The following is a 13,628-nucleotide window of genomic DNA, read 5'->3' as shown; positions in this document are numbered from 1 at the left end:
CAAATACAATCGTTTAAGAGGTTCTATTTTGATTTAAGGCCTTTCAGTTTAGTTTAAATAGGTCTTGTGTTAATCTTTGATTGTGATTTTTGCTCTTTTTCTTTTTTGTATATTATCTGTGATTTGATCCTCTGCTTCAATAAACCTGTTATGTTAGCTGGAATTCAGACAGCCTGTTACCACCAACAATATCTGCATTGATCCTGTTATAGTGTAGTTCTTAAACTGAAACTGAAATTATTCTTCTTATAACAGACCAACCAACACGTAACTATTGAATTTTATTTTATTTTTTTCTTGCTGCTTTGGAACTTTTTAAACCACTTTCTAGTGATATATTGTGAGTAATGTGATGGGGTTTTTTAATTCTACAAATAAACAGCCTGCTCCTTGCACCCCAGACTCTAGCGACCTGTTTGAATGCATTGTTTATGTTGCATGTATGGTGGATGCTTGCTGCCTGGGCCACCGTCATTGTCGTGTGTTGTCTTTGAACTGACATTTAAGGATATTAACAATATTTCTAACATATTTATTTTATTATAATTCTGTTGTTATCAATATTCTTTTTTTCTATATAGCATCTTTGTTTAATTATGGAAACTCTGCATCTTTAAGCCAGTAATTCCCGTGTTCACCACAAGGTGTCCCCACTCACCAATGAAAAAAACCCACTGGAAGAGAAAAAAGAAACCCTTCTTGTTTTAGATTAATACAACCCAGTTCCAGTTCAGTTCCCAGTTAATCTAATATGCAAAAGTATATAAAAAATAGAGTGTAATTAAATAGGGTAGATTATTTTAGTAAATTGGTTGTCAAGGATCCCACCTGTAATAATAGATCTATTACACACAGTGATGTATATCAAGTTTTTTTTGTTTGTTTGTTTATTTTGAATATTATGGCTTATAGTGGATGAAAAAAACAAGTTTCAGTTTTGTTTTTTTTAAAGAAAACTAGAATCCTGAAACAGACCAGTGAAAGAGTTTTTTTGTACATTATATTCTAATGTTCATGTAGTGCACATTATATGCATTAAGAAGTTTGGACGGGATTATTTTTTCTTGATTATATCAATGTGATGTGACACTGAGACAAGCAGCAGGGGATTTAACAAGTCAGTTAAGTGTATACTCCTGTTGCTTTCCTATAGTGTTTCCTCCTACTCAGCTTTACACCAATATTTGTGGAAACAGTAAAACTAGCACCTTAAGCAGTTACCTTTGGTTACTTACCTGCCTCAACAAGACTGTCCACAATTGTCTTTTTGACAACTTTAAAGTCAGCAGTCTTCCCAATGATTGTGTTGGTCACAACATAATTGACATTTCTTTTCCATAAGCCATGATATTCAAATTAAATAATAATAATAAAAAAAAAAAACAGTTTGCATCACTCTGTGTATAATATGGACGGATGTATGTATGTATGGATAGATGTATCTATGGATGGATGGATGGTATTTTAATTGACGGAGCTTTAAAGTTATTCAGATGTAGTTGTTCAGTGGCCTTATGTGGTTTTGCATAAATTTGAGAACATCTCAATTTTGTTTCAGGATGTGCTGAAATACTTCTTTTTTTTAACTTATTTTTTTTTTTTTTTCAATCTGGTACATTTGCCTAACTTTTTGTTGCAGAAGGCTGATTTTTTTGTTGGTATTAAACTCATAACACACTATGAGTTTAATATTTTAAGCATTTTAAGATATTTTAAGCATTAGCTCATTCGGGCCATGACCAGATGCGGTAAAAGGGGTAAAGGCAGTTGTTTTATTGTTCCATTATGTTTATAATTTAATATGAATCAGAAACGTCAATGCCTAAATTCAAGCAAGATATAATCTGAATAAAAACATTTAAGTTATGAATTTTTCACAAACAGGAGAGACCCAGAGAAAGCTTGTTCTGTAGCCTGCCTGCCTTTTCCCTCTACTCCTCCAGAATGACCCTCCACATTAACCTGTCCTTCCTCTCCTTTCGTCTGGACCCATGACTGTAGCCAAGACGCCTGCCTACAAGAGAATGAGACTGGCATGTTGCTTTGATCGCGGCCGCTCCAAGTGGCAGCGCTCTTGCATGCCGGTTAATGTTCGTAGTAACTTGGACTACCCTCATCAGGACATACCACTCTCTGCTCTCTCTGTTAATGATTGCTCAGCCACTTTACGTGCCTGTAAGTTGTCGCCATGACGTGTGCTCTTTGGTGTGCTCTGTGTCGACTTTGACTTTGCAGTGTGTCTGCAGCTTCTGCTTTTTCTGGCTTGAGATGCTGTGTCCTTTCTTTCAATAATATACAGTTCAGGTCAGAAGTATACATACTTTACACTTTTCATAATAATACATTAAATTATATGTTTGAGCCACCCTTTTTTCTACGTGCAATATATTTTTGAAAGTCTTTAAAATACATATTGAAAACCATGATTAGATATTCAGGTTTGAATTTATTGCATTTTGTTTTTTATCCACACAAAATTCAAATTTAAATGTAAACAAATAGGCTCAAATATATGAGAGTACTACTCTCATATATTGAGAGAAGGGAAATATTAATTCAGATGTACAGTAATTTAATTAACCAAATTTAACTGTAGGAAAAATCAAGTATGTTTGTCTCAATGATTATTTATGTGGTTTAGAGAAAAAAAAAAATCAAAACACATTCCAATAGTTTTCTGCAGGATGATTCATTTTGGGAAGATTATATATTCAAAACGAAATTGTTAAATGGCCAATTTAATACTAAGATTCCTGTTATGATTGTGTGTGCGCTCCTGATCTGAACTGTAGTTGTTGCTTTAGCGGCCTTTTGATTGTGTTTAGTCAGCTGGTGCTTTTCTTCCCCTTTGCTTTGTCTCTTTTAGAAGATATTTCTCTCTGTTGTGTGAAATGCAGGTGGTTTGTTAAGAAACTTGTAATGTAAATTTACCTATGCATACATTACATAAATAGATAGGTAGTATTTAAGATAACATTTTGCAGATAGAAGAGTAATTGTTCCTCCAGAAGAAGAAATAAATTCTCTTCTATAGTTTAGTTTATGCATACGTGCAGCACAGCTTGAGATACATACACAAACATAGGATTGTATAAAAAGCACTCTTTGTCATCTAACTCCTTTACACTCGGATTAGTGTGAAGAAGTTTGATTAGATTGAGTCGGTTCATGTTTTCCAAAGATAAATCAAAATAAAATATATTTTCACATCACAAATCAACCCTGCAGAAATGACCAGTAAGTGCATATTTCATGAGACGCTGACACCGACAATATAAAAAGTGATCTTGAAAACACCTGAGGGGAATTTTTTTTAGAAGACTTCAGCGCATATTAAGGTCATTGTGTTTGTTGTTTGAAAAAAATCTAATTAGGATAAAAAGGTCTGAGGGTAAAATCAGCAACACATTGAACAGCGCTGCGTTTGCTGGATGTGCTTTCTAGTTTTTAGTTTTCTAAACCTGAGTGAAGTGTACAGTAAGAGGATTGGATTAGAGCTGGATCTTAGGCGGAATAACAGAGAATGGCACAGTGCTGGATTGTATTGAGTTTAAAGGAATTGATTTGAGCTGAACAGGAATTCTTAATTCAAGTGTGATTTCCCCTTTAAAGCCTTAAAGGGGGATATACTGATGAATGGCAACCGACTTACAGAATATGTGTCTGAGCTTTCAGTGTAATAATATGCTGGAAAACATTTAAAACTGCCATAAAATCTTAGCAAACATCTCCAGATCAAAGACCGTTCTGAGTGCAGTTGAGCTTCTCTGGGCGTTTGCGCCCCTCTGCGCGTCTTCTAGGGCTGTTTGCCGGGAGATTTGCCTGGCTAACAAAGCTCCGGCATGGCTGCACATCCGCTGTCGACACGGTGCGTAAGGCACGCGGAGCAAGGCCTTATATGGCTTGACGTGGAAATTATGTTTGCATTTTCATTTTTGGAATGCTAAAAGTGCACCGGTTATCATGAAACTCAGCCTGACAGTTTGTAACCACCAGGCAAGCCAAGTTGCCCCCACCCTCCTCTTCTTTGCTCTGGTTGTGGGACAGATGCTAGCCTGTTAGTCCTGTTACTCTACTCGCGCCCTCCGATTACAGGCGACAGATGCCAGGACCAGCAAGGTCCCTGTTTGAACATTGCTGTCACCATTGTGCCTTGAGCTCAATGCATGACCTTTATTGAGAGCGAGGGGTCAAAATAAGTCACTAATGAGGAGGGGTGGGATTCATGCACACAGAAAAGTGACTAACGGAAAGTTCTGTGGATTCATGCAGGTTCTATAGGTATATATAAGGAATGGAGAAGAGATTTTAGAAACACCCTTCTAATCTTATTTTTTAACAAAATATGAAATACTGTCCTTGTATTTGTGAATGATGAACAAAATAGCTATTATATTCTTGCACATAAATTAAAAAAGAAGCCTCTCAATGAAATGTACTGTAGTGACTTTACTTTACTTAAACCCCTTTGGGGACAGATAATATTTTTTATATCGTAACATTAATTTTTTTTTTATGATTTCAATAGATTTTTGGTAAAAATTAAAGTTCTGCTTTTTACATATTAAAATTTTTCATTTAAAGGGTATAAAGCCAAGCAGTAACTGACCATTTAGGCAAAAAGTAGTCTTTTCAAAGTGCACAAACTCCATGTGTTTGAAAGGGGTTAAAGTCTATAGATTAATTACTTGTAGGATTTTTTATTTCAAGTGTTTCTTCTGGTAATTTTTTAGGATTAGGGCTTACCGCGGACATCCCCTACAAGGAGAGTAAGCTGCAGTAGAAAAGCTCATTGCTAAAAAGGATGCCTGTTCACAGAGTTCTGTGTTTACGCATGTGATTGGAAAATTGTGAGAAAGGACAAAGGGTTATAAAATAAAGTGTAGAAGCAGCAGGGATAACAGCAGCTTTGAGGAGATTGTGAAGCCAAGCCCATTGAAGATTTCAGAGGACCTTCAGATCCTGGCTTCCAACTGTTGCATACTGTATGACTATGACTATGTTAAAGCTAACTTCTATTTTAAATTTCGAAATCAAGGTTTCAGAGTCTGGACAAAGTTCCTTGAGGTTCAGTGGGAAGTTTTCAAAGATTTGAGAGCCATGTTTTTGGTCCCCCGATTTGTTTTTTTTTTTTTGTTTTTTACATCAAAATCAGTGCAGCTACACTGCAAAAACGATCTACAAATATGTAAAAATTTCTTAAACTAAGTGTATTTACTCTTAATTTGAGTAGGTGAATAAGAGGATTTGCCAATGGAATTAGAAATGTTATTATAAAATAAGAAAATTAGGTAATATGCACTTGAAACAAGCAATTGTTTTTTCTTATTTTAAATGTAAATTGTGTTCTTCCATTGGCAAAGTGTCTCACTAACCTCCTCAATTCAAGAAAAGATGCACTTATTTTAAGACAATATTACTTATTTAGATTTTTGCAGTGTATGTATAGGAGTGCTTTATGGTTTCCTCCTGCTGGCCGGCCCAGAACCTTGGATCTTCCCATAGTGCTACTGTTAAAGGACCAATACCATTTTTAATTAATTATATTGATTTCATTTTATTGATTTGCTGATGAAGGTTCTCAGTCATCCAGGTCATAGTCATTCCGTAAAAATTCAAAAAATATCCACTGGACTTGGTTTTCAAGATTTGAAGACGTTTCGCCACCTCTCCAGGAAGCTTTCTCAATTCAAATGTCTGGATCCGCAGTGAGTTTGAGTCTTATATAGACAACGCCTTGTATCGCTTGGAAACATGCAATGGTTAACGACCCATTCATCGGTTACCATTGCATGTTTCCAAGCGATACAAGGCGTTATCTATATAAGACTCAAACTCACTGCGGATCCAGACATTTGAATTGAGAAAGCTTCCTGGAGAGGTGGCGAAACGTCTTCAAATCTTGAAAACCAAGTCCAGTGGATATTTTTTGAATTTTTACGGAATTTTATTGATTTCTTTTCTTTGTGGTTATAAATAGCAGCTAACATCAGTTTATTGTTCAAATTGCTAAAATATATTTCCCTTTCAGAAAACGTAGCTCATTGCATTTAGTTATCGACTTGCCGCTTCTGTTCTTGCCAGATGAGCATGCAGCGGCAGTCAAATTAATTGCTGGTGACTTTGTAGGGACCCTCATATCAAAGATGCATGTAGCCACAGTTAATAGGAAAACGTCCTTTTAACTGGAAGAAACCGTCAGTAGAACCAGGCTCAGCATGGGGAGCCAGAGAGAAAAAGAGCATACACACAAAAAGAACATAGAAGTACTGATGCAAGAATATTTCCCATGTTTGAAAAGAAAAAGAAAGATAGAAACAGCTTTAAATATTATGGTGTAGCTAAGCTTAACTGGGCAGCAAACTGGCTTGATCTAAACCCCACATTAAATGTATAAGTAAGATAGCAGAGCAAATGATCCAGATGATCAGAAGTCTGCAATGAGAGATACAGGCTGGCTGCTTACAAAAAAACACACATTGATACAAGTATCAATATCTTATACTGTACAGTACATGGACATACATTTCATCATGCATTACATCTCTGTATCAGTTATCTTTGTTATTCCGATGTAATAATGCAATTTTGAAATTTCACGAACTGTGAGTCATTATCCCTAAATTTATAATAAAATATCCACAATTTTATTATTTTTTAGCTTATTTTTAATGATAAATCTAAACAAATATCTGAGCTAAAGTTCTGTGATGTTTTTACTGATCCACAGCCTTTTTTTTTAACCTGAATTTCTCAGAAAGATGATGACATCCAGGCTTTGAGGCAATAATTTTCACTGTTGTAAAGCAATATGTCACGATTCGTATGTGCTGATGGGTCAGCTGACCTCAAATGATTAAAAACAAGCAATATGTTTCTCTGGAAACCGAATACATTTTTTTTAAATAGTTTGACAAACAGTCAGTTTATAGAGTCACTGTTTGATTAATTGATAGGCAAAATATTTCTCAAAAAGAAGCAGAAAACTTGATTTTAAAGTACATCTTTCATCCTAATGACTTCTGCTTTATTTCTACTTTCTAATTTCAGTTGCCTTCAAGTTAATTCTCTAGATTTCCTTTTGCAGTGCCTTAAAAAGACAAGTTCCTCAGCAATCTTTCATCGTTTTCATTTTTTTTTGCCTTCCATTGCCGTCTGCTCTCCCCTTTAACCTCTCATCCATCTCTGTATTTTCCTCAGCTAAAAATAGCTATAATGGATATATCAAATCAAGTAAGTGTTGATTTCCTTTCTCTGACGTTTCTCTCTAACACCTCCACATGTGCATTCCCAACTGTCGCCACCTGAGCTGTCTCTAACCTGTTGTATTTCAACTGTCTCCCCTGTCATCATCTATTACTGCATTTCCACTCAAAGCCTTAGGAAAATGTTTCTTTATGCTCCACATTGGCACTAGGGGGTGCCCTCACCTCACTGTATGTGTGGAAACATTAAATCACTTATCATTTGTAAATGTAATAAAAGTATTTAAAAAAACATGTATAATCCTTAAAATGACAGTTTATTTCTGGAAATAAGCCCACTGGCATTAGTTAGAAAAATAAAATACTTGTAAAAGTTGATGTAATATTTTGCAATTTCTCATTTAGCCATCAGGCAAGTGTCATCCACTTCACTTTAAAAGGATCTGTGCAGCAAATCTGCCACATTGTGTTGTCCTGAAGAAGTGCTGCTCATGTTTGACATGAGGCAGATATACTGTATACTAGAGGTCTGAAACAGGGAGGATAATCTGCTAGACAGCTGACTGTTGGAATAATCATCTCTCTTCTCTAGTTTTAGCTCCCAGACACTTAACTTAAATAAGCATTCCTCTTCTCTCTCTTTTATCTCCACTAGTTTTACCTCCTTTTATCAGCTCCGCCTGTTATAATTCACAGTGTCACATCCTCCTTTTTCTGGCACAACAATCACCAAAGCACCTGAACGCAGGTTTATTAATTCATGTTTATAATAATAACTGTCAAAGTAAATGTCAAAAAGAACATTTCATTGGCGGCAATACGAGCTGGTTAAGTGGCGTTAAATAAAAATGAGTTTTTGTTAAATTATTCAGATATTAGCATTCTTGTGCCAGAATGAGTTACCTACCCAAACTAGAGATTGGTCTTAAATTATTAATTTCTTTTATTAGCACAAATACACAGAAGGTTGAAGTTAGTTTGAATCAAGCCCTACCTTAAAGTCCCTTAAAGTTTTCTTTCTGGTACATTATTTTGACCCAGATTGGATTTGATAATCTGTGTTCGTTGTGTTTAATACAGAAAGAAAATAATTTTTTTCCGTATGAAAATCTGAATAGTTGTATTTAGCTTCCTGAATCAATGTTTGTTTCTGTAGAAGCACATTTGGAATCAAATCCAGCTGCACAGTTTTTTTTAGAAGACATTTCTATTAGATATAGATATTATTTAAATATATAGATATTGAAATGTTTTAATTTTCTTCTTTCCAAAACAGCTCAGTGTCATTTAGATAGGATAAAAAACAAAACTGTGGATTTTTATTTAAAATTATTGCATGATTTCAGAAAAAGCAGCCCCAAAACAAGATGCACCCACCACCGTGTTTCACTGTGGGGATGATGTGTTCAAGGCAAGCTATAGTGTTGGTTTTTCAAAATACAGTACATACCTTTTAGCAGATGGATAAGAAAAAAGGTTAAGATTTATTCTAATTTCACCATATTACCCTTTTTCTTATAATTGTTGTTTTGCATGGATGGCTTGTCACAAACTAATCAGGACTGGCACTCACTGCCTCTGATTAATGCTCTCCTTGCCTACCCTGTCAGTTAATGTGGGCGACATTATTTTTGAAGGTTTGCAGTCTTATACTCTGAAATTTTCTGTGCTGTATCTTTCTAGATTAAATCACTCATAGGCTGAGTTGGTTTTGTAATTATGTGAATACTTATGGCACTACAGTGCAATGCAACTTATTTATGGGTATTATAGTGAATAGAGCATTTACTAAAAACAAAAATCTATGACATATTAGATGTATCTGAATTACTTATCTGTTTATTTATGAGATGTTATGAGATTAGCAGATTCCTCATACAGCTGTTGATTCTGACTCCTCTTCATTTAGCAGTAAAAAGCAGCCCTGTAATCCGGCCACCACCTTATCAATACAAATCAGTTAAACTGAACCATGTTTCAGCCAGCATGGTCTGTAGGGCCCCCCACAGAGATGCTGCTGGTCCCATCCCGTTGGTAAACAACCGCAAGGGAAGCCTGCTGGCCCTCAGCAAGCCTTCTGCCCTGAAACTGAGCCTTGTGGGCTCTAGAGACCTGGCCCAGGTCGGCCAGCTGCCAGGGGTGGCAGAGGAGACACGTCGACTTCAGCGGGCGCGAAGCCTGCCCGTGAAGTACAGATACCACCACGGTCACCCCAGTATCACCACTCACAGTCAGATGAAGCGTAAGAGCCAACTACCCCACCTCCCTCCCACCCGTGCTGTGTTTGGCAGGCCTGTGTTCAACAACAATACCACTGAAGCATGTGCTTGCCAGGCTGGAGTGGCTGCATGTGAAGCATTCTTTGCTAATGACCCAGCCTGAGCAGCTGTCAGCTGCGAAACATTAAATATTGAATAGGCCGAGCAAAGATGTTAAGGGTCCCGAGTGTTGGAGCGTCCCTCTCCACTGGAGGCCCCTTCTACTTCCACTTTTTCCATTATGTTGTCAGTCTTAGACAGGCTATCAGTGCTAGAAACCATGTGTTTATTTGCAGATAAGTGCAATCTTTAGAACTTTATCAATTTTAATGAAAGCACTTAGTTTCTATCTTTGTTTTAAAATATAAAAAAAAAATAGGTGGAAAAAATACTCACAGCTTGAAACATCACTAAACACCCGAGTGCACCTTTAACAACCTGTAACAAGCCATTCACCCTTAATGATGCCTGTTAAAACTCTATCAGTGAAACTGCTACTCTTGTTCCTCCTGTTTATTTTCCTGATGACTTGTGCCCACCTTAGCTGTGATATTACCTTGTGAAAAGATATTTGTAGGGTTACTCGACCTGTGGTAGAAACATATCCGTCTGCCTCAATGAAGAGCTCGGCATGGTTTGGTGGAGTGATAAAGACTTTGTCCAAGGGGCATTTCCACTGTGCATAAATCTCCCTGGCACGAGGGCCAACCTAATTACATGAGCCAAGGGCACCAATCCAAAGACAAATGAACACTTGAAATTTAAGGGAGATACATTACTGTCTGCCTCATCATCTACTGTAGTGCAGGATGCTTAATAATTGCTGATTTTTGTTTAATAGGACCATAAAGTAAAAGGTATATTATAAATAAGCCATCTGTCAACACTGTAAAAGAATGCCATTTATCAATGAAGCCTTTTAACCATAAAAAACTTTATTATAAGACATTCTTCTTTTTTAAAAGAGCAAAATAAAGAGAAAATAAATGGAGTATTTTGCCCATGATACAGTAGTTATAGGACTGAAAAAGCCTGATAGATTTGACTTATGGTGCAAGATTTTTTATTAAAAAAAAAGCAACTATATCTAAACACTTTAAACAAACCAAACATCAACTAGATGTTTTAGTCATGTCAATCATTAATGCAAATTATACTCAAAAAAGGATGATTAAAATATTCATATTGCTATTTTCTTTCAAGATAATGAGCTAAATATTATTTATAAGAGATTAACTAAACGCAGTATGTTTACAAGTAAATAATTATGGAGCTATAAATGCAGCATTAAAATTTAGTCCTGGCAACAAAACAGGAAAATATTTTAGCTTCATGTTCAAAATTAAAACTTCTTATGCTTTACTGTTCAAAAATCGATAAATAGTTTCATCATTCACAGCTGTATTTTGACCAAATTTCAATAACACTACTTTGGGGTCTGACAAGCCCATATTTTTTATTCTTGTCTCATTCTAAACTAAACATAAAAGGGTATGTTTTGACTTTTTTACAGAGTAAAGATTCCTTAGTTCTCAAAATGTGTTAAAGTATTTCAGTTTGATTAGCACAGGTATTTTATTTATCTATTTATGTTTTTACCAAATAAAAAATGCTACCAAAATACAGGTATATATATATGGTGAAGTATCTTTGAGTCTTATCTCCATCACATGACTGAAACACTCCAGCTCTACTTCTGAACCCATTTTGATAGGATTTTCCTGGTGATAACACTTAACCCTTTATAGTGCACTCAGGGACATACTTTGAAAATAAAAAATTCAAGCCAAGAGTGTTATTGGAATCCAGGAAGACCTTATTACATTTGGAACATAAAAAAAAAAATATGTATGTTTTAATGACAAAAGTTTATGTCAGTGTAATAACAAGAAACGGCCACTTTCAAGAAAAATAAAAAGTGCTTCTACTGTATAAGAAATTCATGAAAAACACTCAGAGAGTGAAAGAAAAATAACCTTAATGCTGATTAACGTGCTAACATTTTTAACTTTTTTAGCATAGCTTATTAACCATTCAACTTTACTTTTTAATTTGTATTTATCTATTAAACTTTTTCTCTTACCATTTTCTTCATTGTTAACTTTTTTCAACTCAATTTACAAAAGGTAATAAATTATTCAAGGCTCATCTAGTTGGTCAAATGACAAAATAAGATGTGCAGCCATGTAGCAGTATCTTTGCTGATTGGCTGGATATAGATCTTGTGCTTCTAGACCTCACTGAGGGATGGGGTGACTCCATCTGTAAGGGGGATGCAAGTGATCAAAAACGGTAACTTGCCCAATAAAGGGATAAAGATAAATATTGTGTCATTTTATTACCAAATGATCTCATTACCCCTCTGTCATATTGTTATATTAATTTTTTTTTTTTTATCTCGATTTTAGCTGTTTTCTGGTTACAGACTAAACTTTAGCAATCAGCATGATGGAAATACTGCATGTTTGCATCTTTAAACAAATCCATAAAACCATGCACCATAGTTCCCTGTCTGCATTGTCTGTCCTTTCCACCCTGTAACTATGCAGCCTGTGTGTGTACTGTCTCTTTAAACTTACCAACCTGTTTCATCTCCTCATTTGATACTGACTGAGTTCAAGCTCATACCTTTACACTTTGTTTCAGTCGAGGAGGACCAACAGACAGCTTTATCACCCAAAAAGAAGCAGCGTAATGGAGGAATGAGAAATTCTCCAAACTCCTCACCTAAGATTACGAGGTAAGAAACTGGCGGAGAACATATAGAAGAACATCCTCTGTGACCCACCCTGACCTCCAGCCCAACCCCTTAACCTATTTTTTCCACACAAAAAACAACATGTCAGACTTGCAAATGCCACATGGTTTCATGTGACACCCAGAAACTCTAGCACTTAAACAGGTCTGGCACTAATGACAGCACCTAGCAGGGAGAGAGGCTCTAAAGGATGGATAGCCCAAGGCTATTCATCTATTGTCGGATCCCTCCGAGGTCTTTTCGGCACGTAAGGCCACAGATGATATGTATCATCCAAACGAAAGGCGAATTCAAATGCTACCTTGCTTTTATCTAGTCTCATGAAATGAAACCAGCGCTTATTGATCTTGACTCACGATAACGCTGTTATTCAACAAGAGCCCATTACCAGAATGATAATAGTAGCACTCATTGTCATTAAGTGCCATGTTATAAGGAAGCATGAGAGACCTGCAGCCTGATGATACTGAGGCGCAGATGACTTTTTATCAAACCTGACAGATCACTTTATGTTAGCATTGACGAATATGACTGCTGCCATATGGTTGACATTTTTAAAACTAAGTCCACATGTTTCTATTTTTAACATAAGAGGTGCAGATAGGTGATAAAACAAAGGTTAGAAAAATGACTTTGTTCTATAATAAATAAAATAATTTATATGTATTGGTTAGCATTTCCTTTGATCGTAGGCCTCAGGTATTTTAGGGTGGGTGTTTCTCCCCTATTTGATTTGCTTCAAAGTGGTGCTCAGGTTTAACCGCTGCAGGGTATTTCCAGATTTTTTAGCTAAAAAAAATAAACAAAAACAAACAAAAAATGGGCTGCTTGAGCACTACAGCCATCAGCCAAATGTGAACACACCAAACTGATCCATCTACTCACCAAGTTAATCACAGCAATACAGGTGGATGTGTTATTCCATTCAGCCTCGGCTCTCGACACGCTGGAGAGGGATTTGCTGCGGTGGCCTAAGGGATACCTCATTGTAACAAGTGCTGAAAAAAAAACATCTGAGTATATACTGTATCAAATGTGTTTTTATAGGACTTGGGGCCTCAAGGCCCTTGTAAATAAGTAATGATCAACAGATTGGCTGTGAGTTTTTGAAGCAACCCTTTGTCAGTATACATGACGGGAGGTTTTTTAAAGACTTTTAAAGCCGTCAGTGCTTGTGTAAGATTTAGAAGGAAAAAAATAAAGCATGTGTATAAAGTTTCAAGCAAATCCATTTAGACAACTTAGATTTTTTTTATTTTGCATTTATGTATTTCCAAGTACAACCAGATTTGAGTGCATTTATTATTGTTTTATGTTTTAACCAATATTTCACAATGAGACAGAATTTATCTTCCCACTTTTTAAAGTAGAACAACTAAAAGATTATGATTGGCTAGAGAGCATCTA

General features: G+C 35.9%; 1 protein-coding gene across 9 annotated transcripts in view; it reads left to right on the top strand.

Moving 5' to 3' along the window:
• Positions 1-13,628, top strand: part of LOC119774917 (calcium-activated potassium channel subunit alpha-1-like) — a 137,626-nt gene that overhangs the window by 97,498 nt on the left and 26,500 nt on the right. For 2 of the 9 annotated variants that reach the window (XM_038272655.1, XM_038272657.1), the window contains 5 exons: positions 332-340; positions 2,002-2,175; positions 7,201-7,233; positions 9,115-9,447; positions 12,110-12,203. In XM_038272655.1, the coding sequence (XP_038128583.1) occupies positions 332-340; positions 2,002-2,175; positions 7,201-7,233; positions 9,115-9,447; positions 12,110-12,203 (643 nt within the window). The remainder of the gene's footprint in view (positions 1-331; positions 341-2,001; positions 2,176-7,200; positions 7,234-9,114; positions 9,448-12,109; positions 12,204-13,628) is intronic. The other 7 variants (XM_038272664.1, XM_038272662.1, XM_038272656.1 and 4 more) reach the window with 6 other exon arrangements.

The sequence above is a fragment of the Cyprinodon tularosa genome, unplaced genomic scaffold (assembly GCF_016077235.1).
Source record: "Cyprinodon tularosa strain WSP-4 unplaced genomic scaffold, ASM1607723v1 ctg84, whole genome shotgun sequence".
Classification (NCBI taxonomy): Eukaryota; Metazoa; Chordata; class Actinopteri; order Cyprinodontiformes; family Cyprinodontidae; genus Cyprinodon; species Cyprinodon tularosa.
This window is presented reverse-complemented; position numbering and strand designations above follow the sequence as displayed.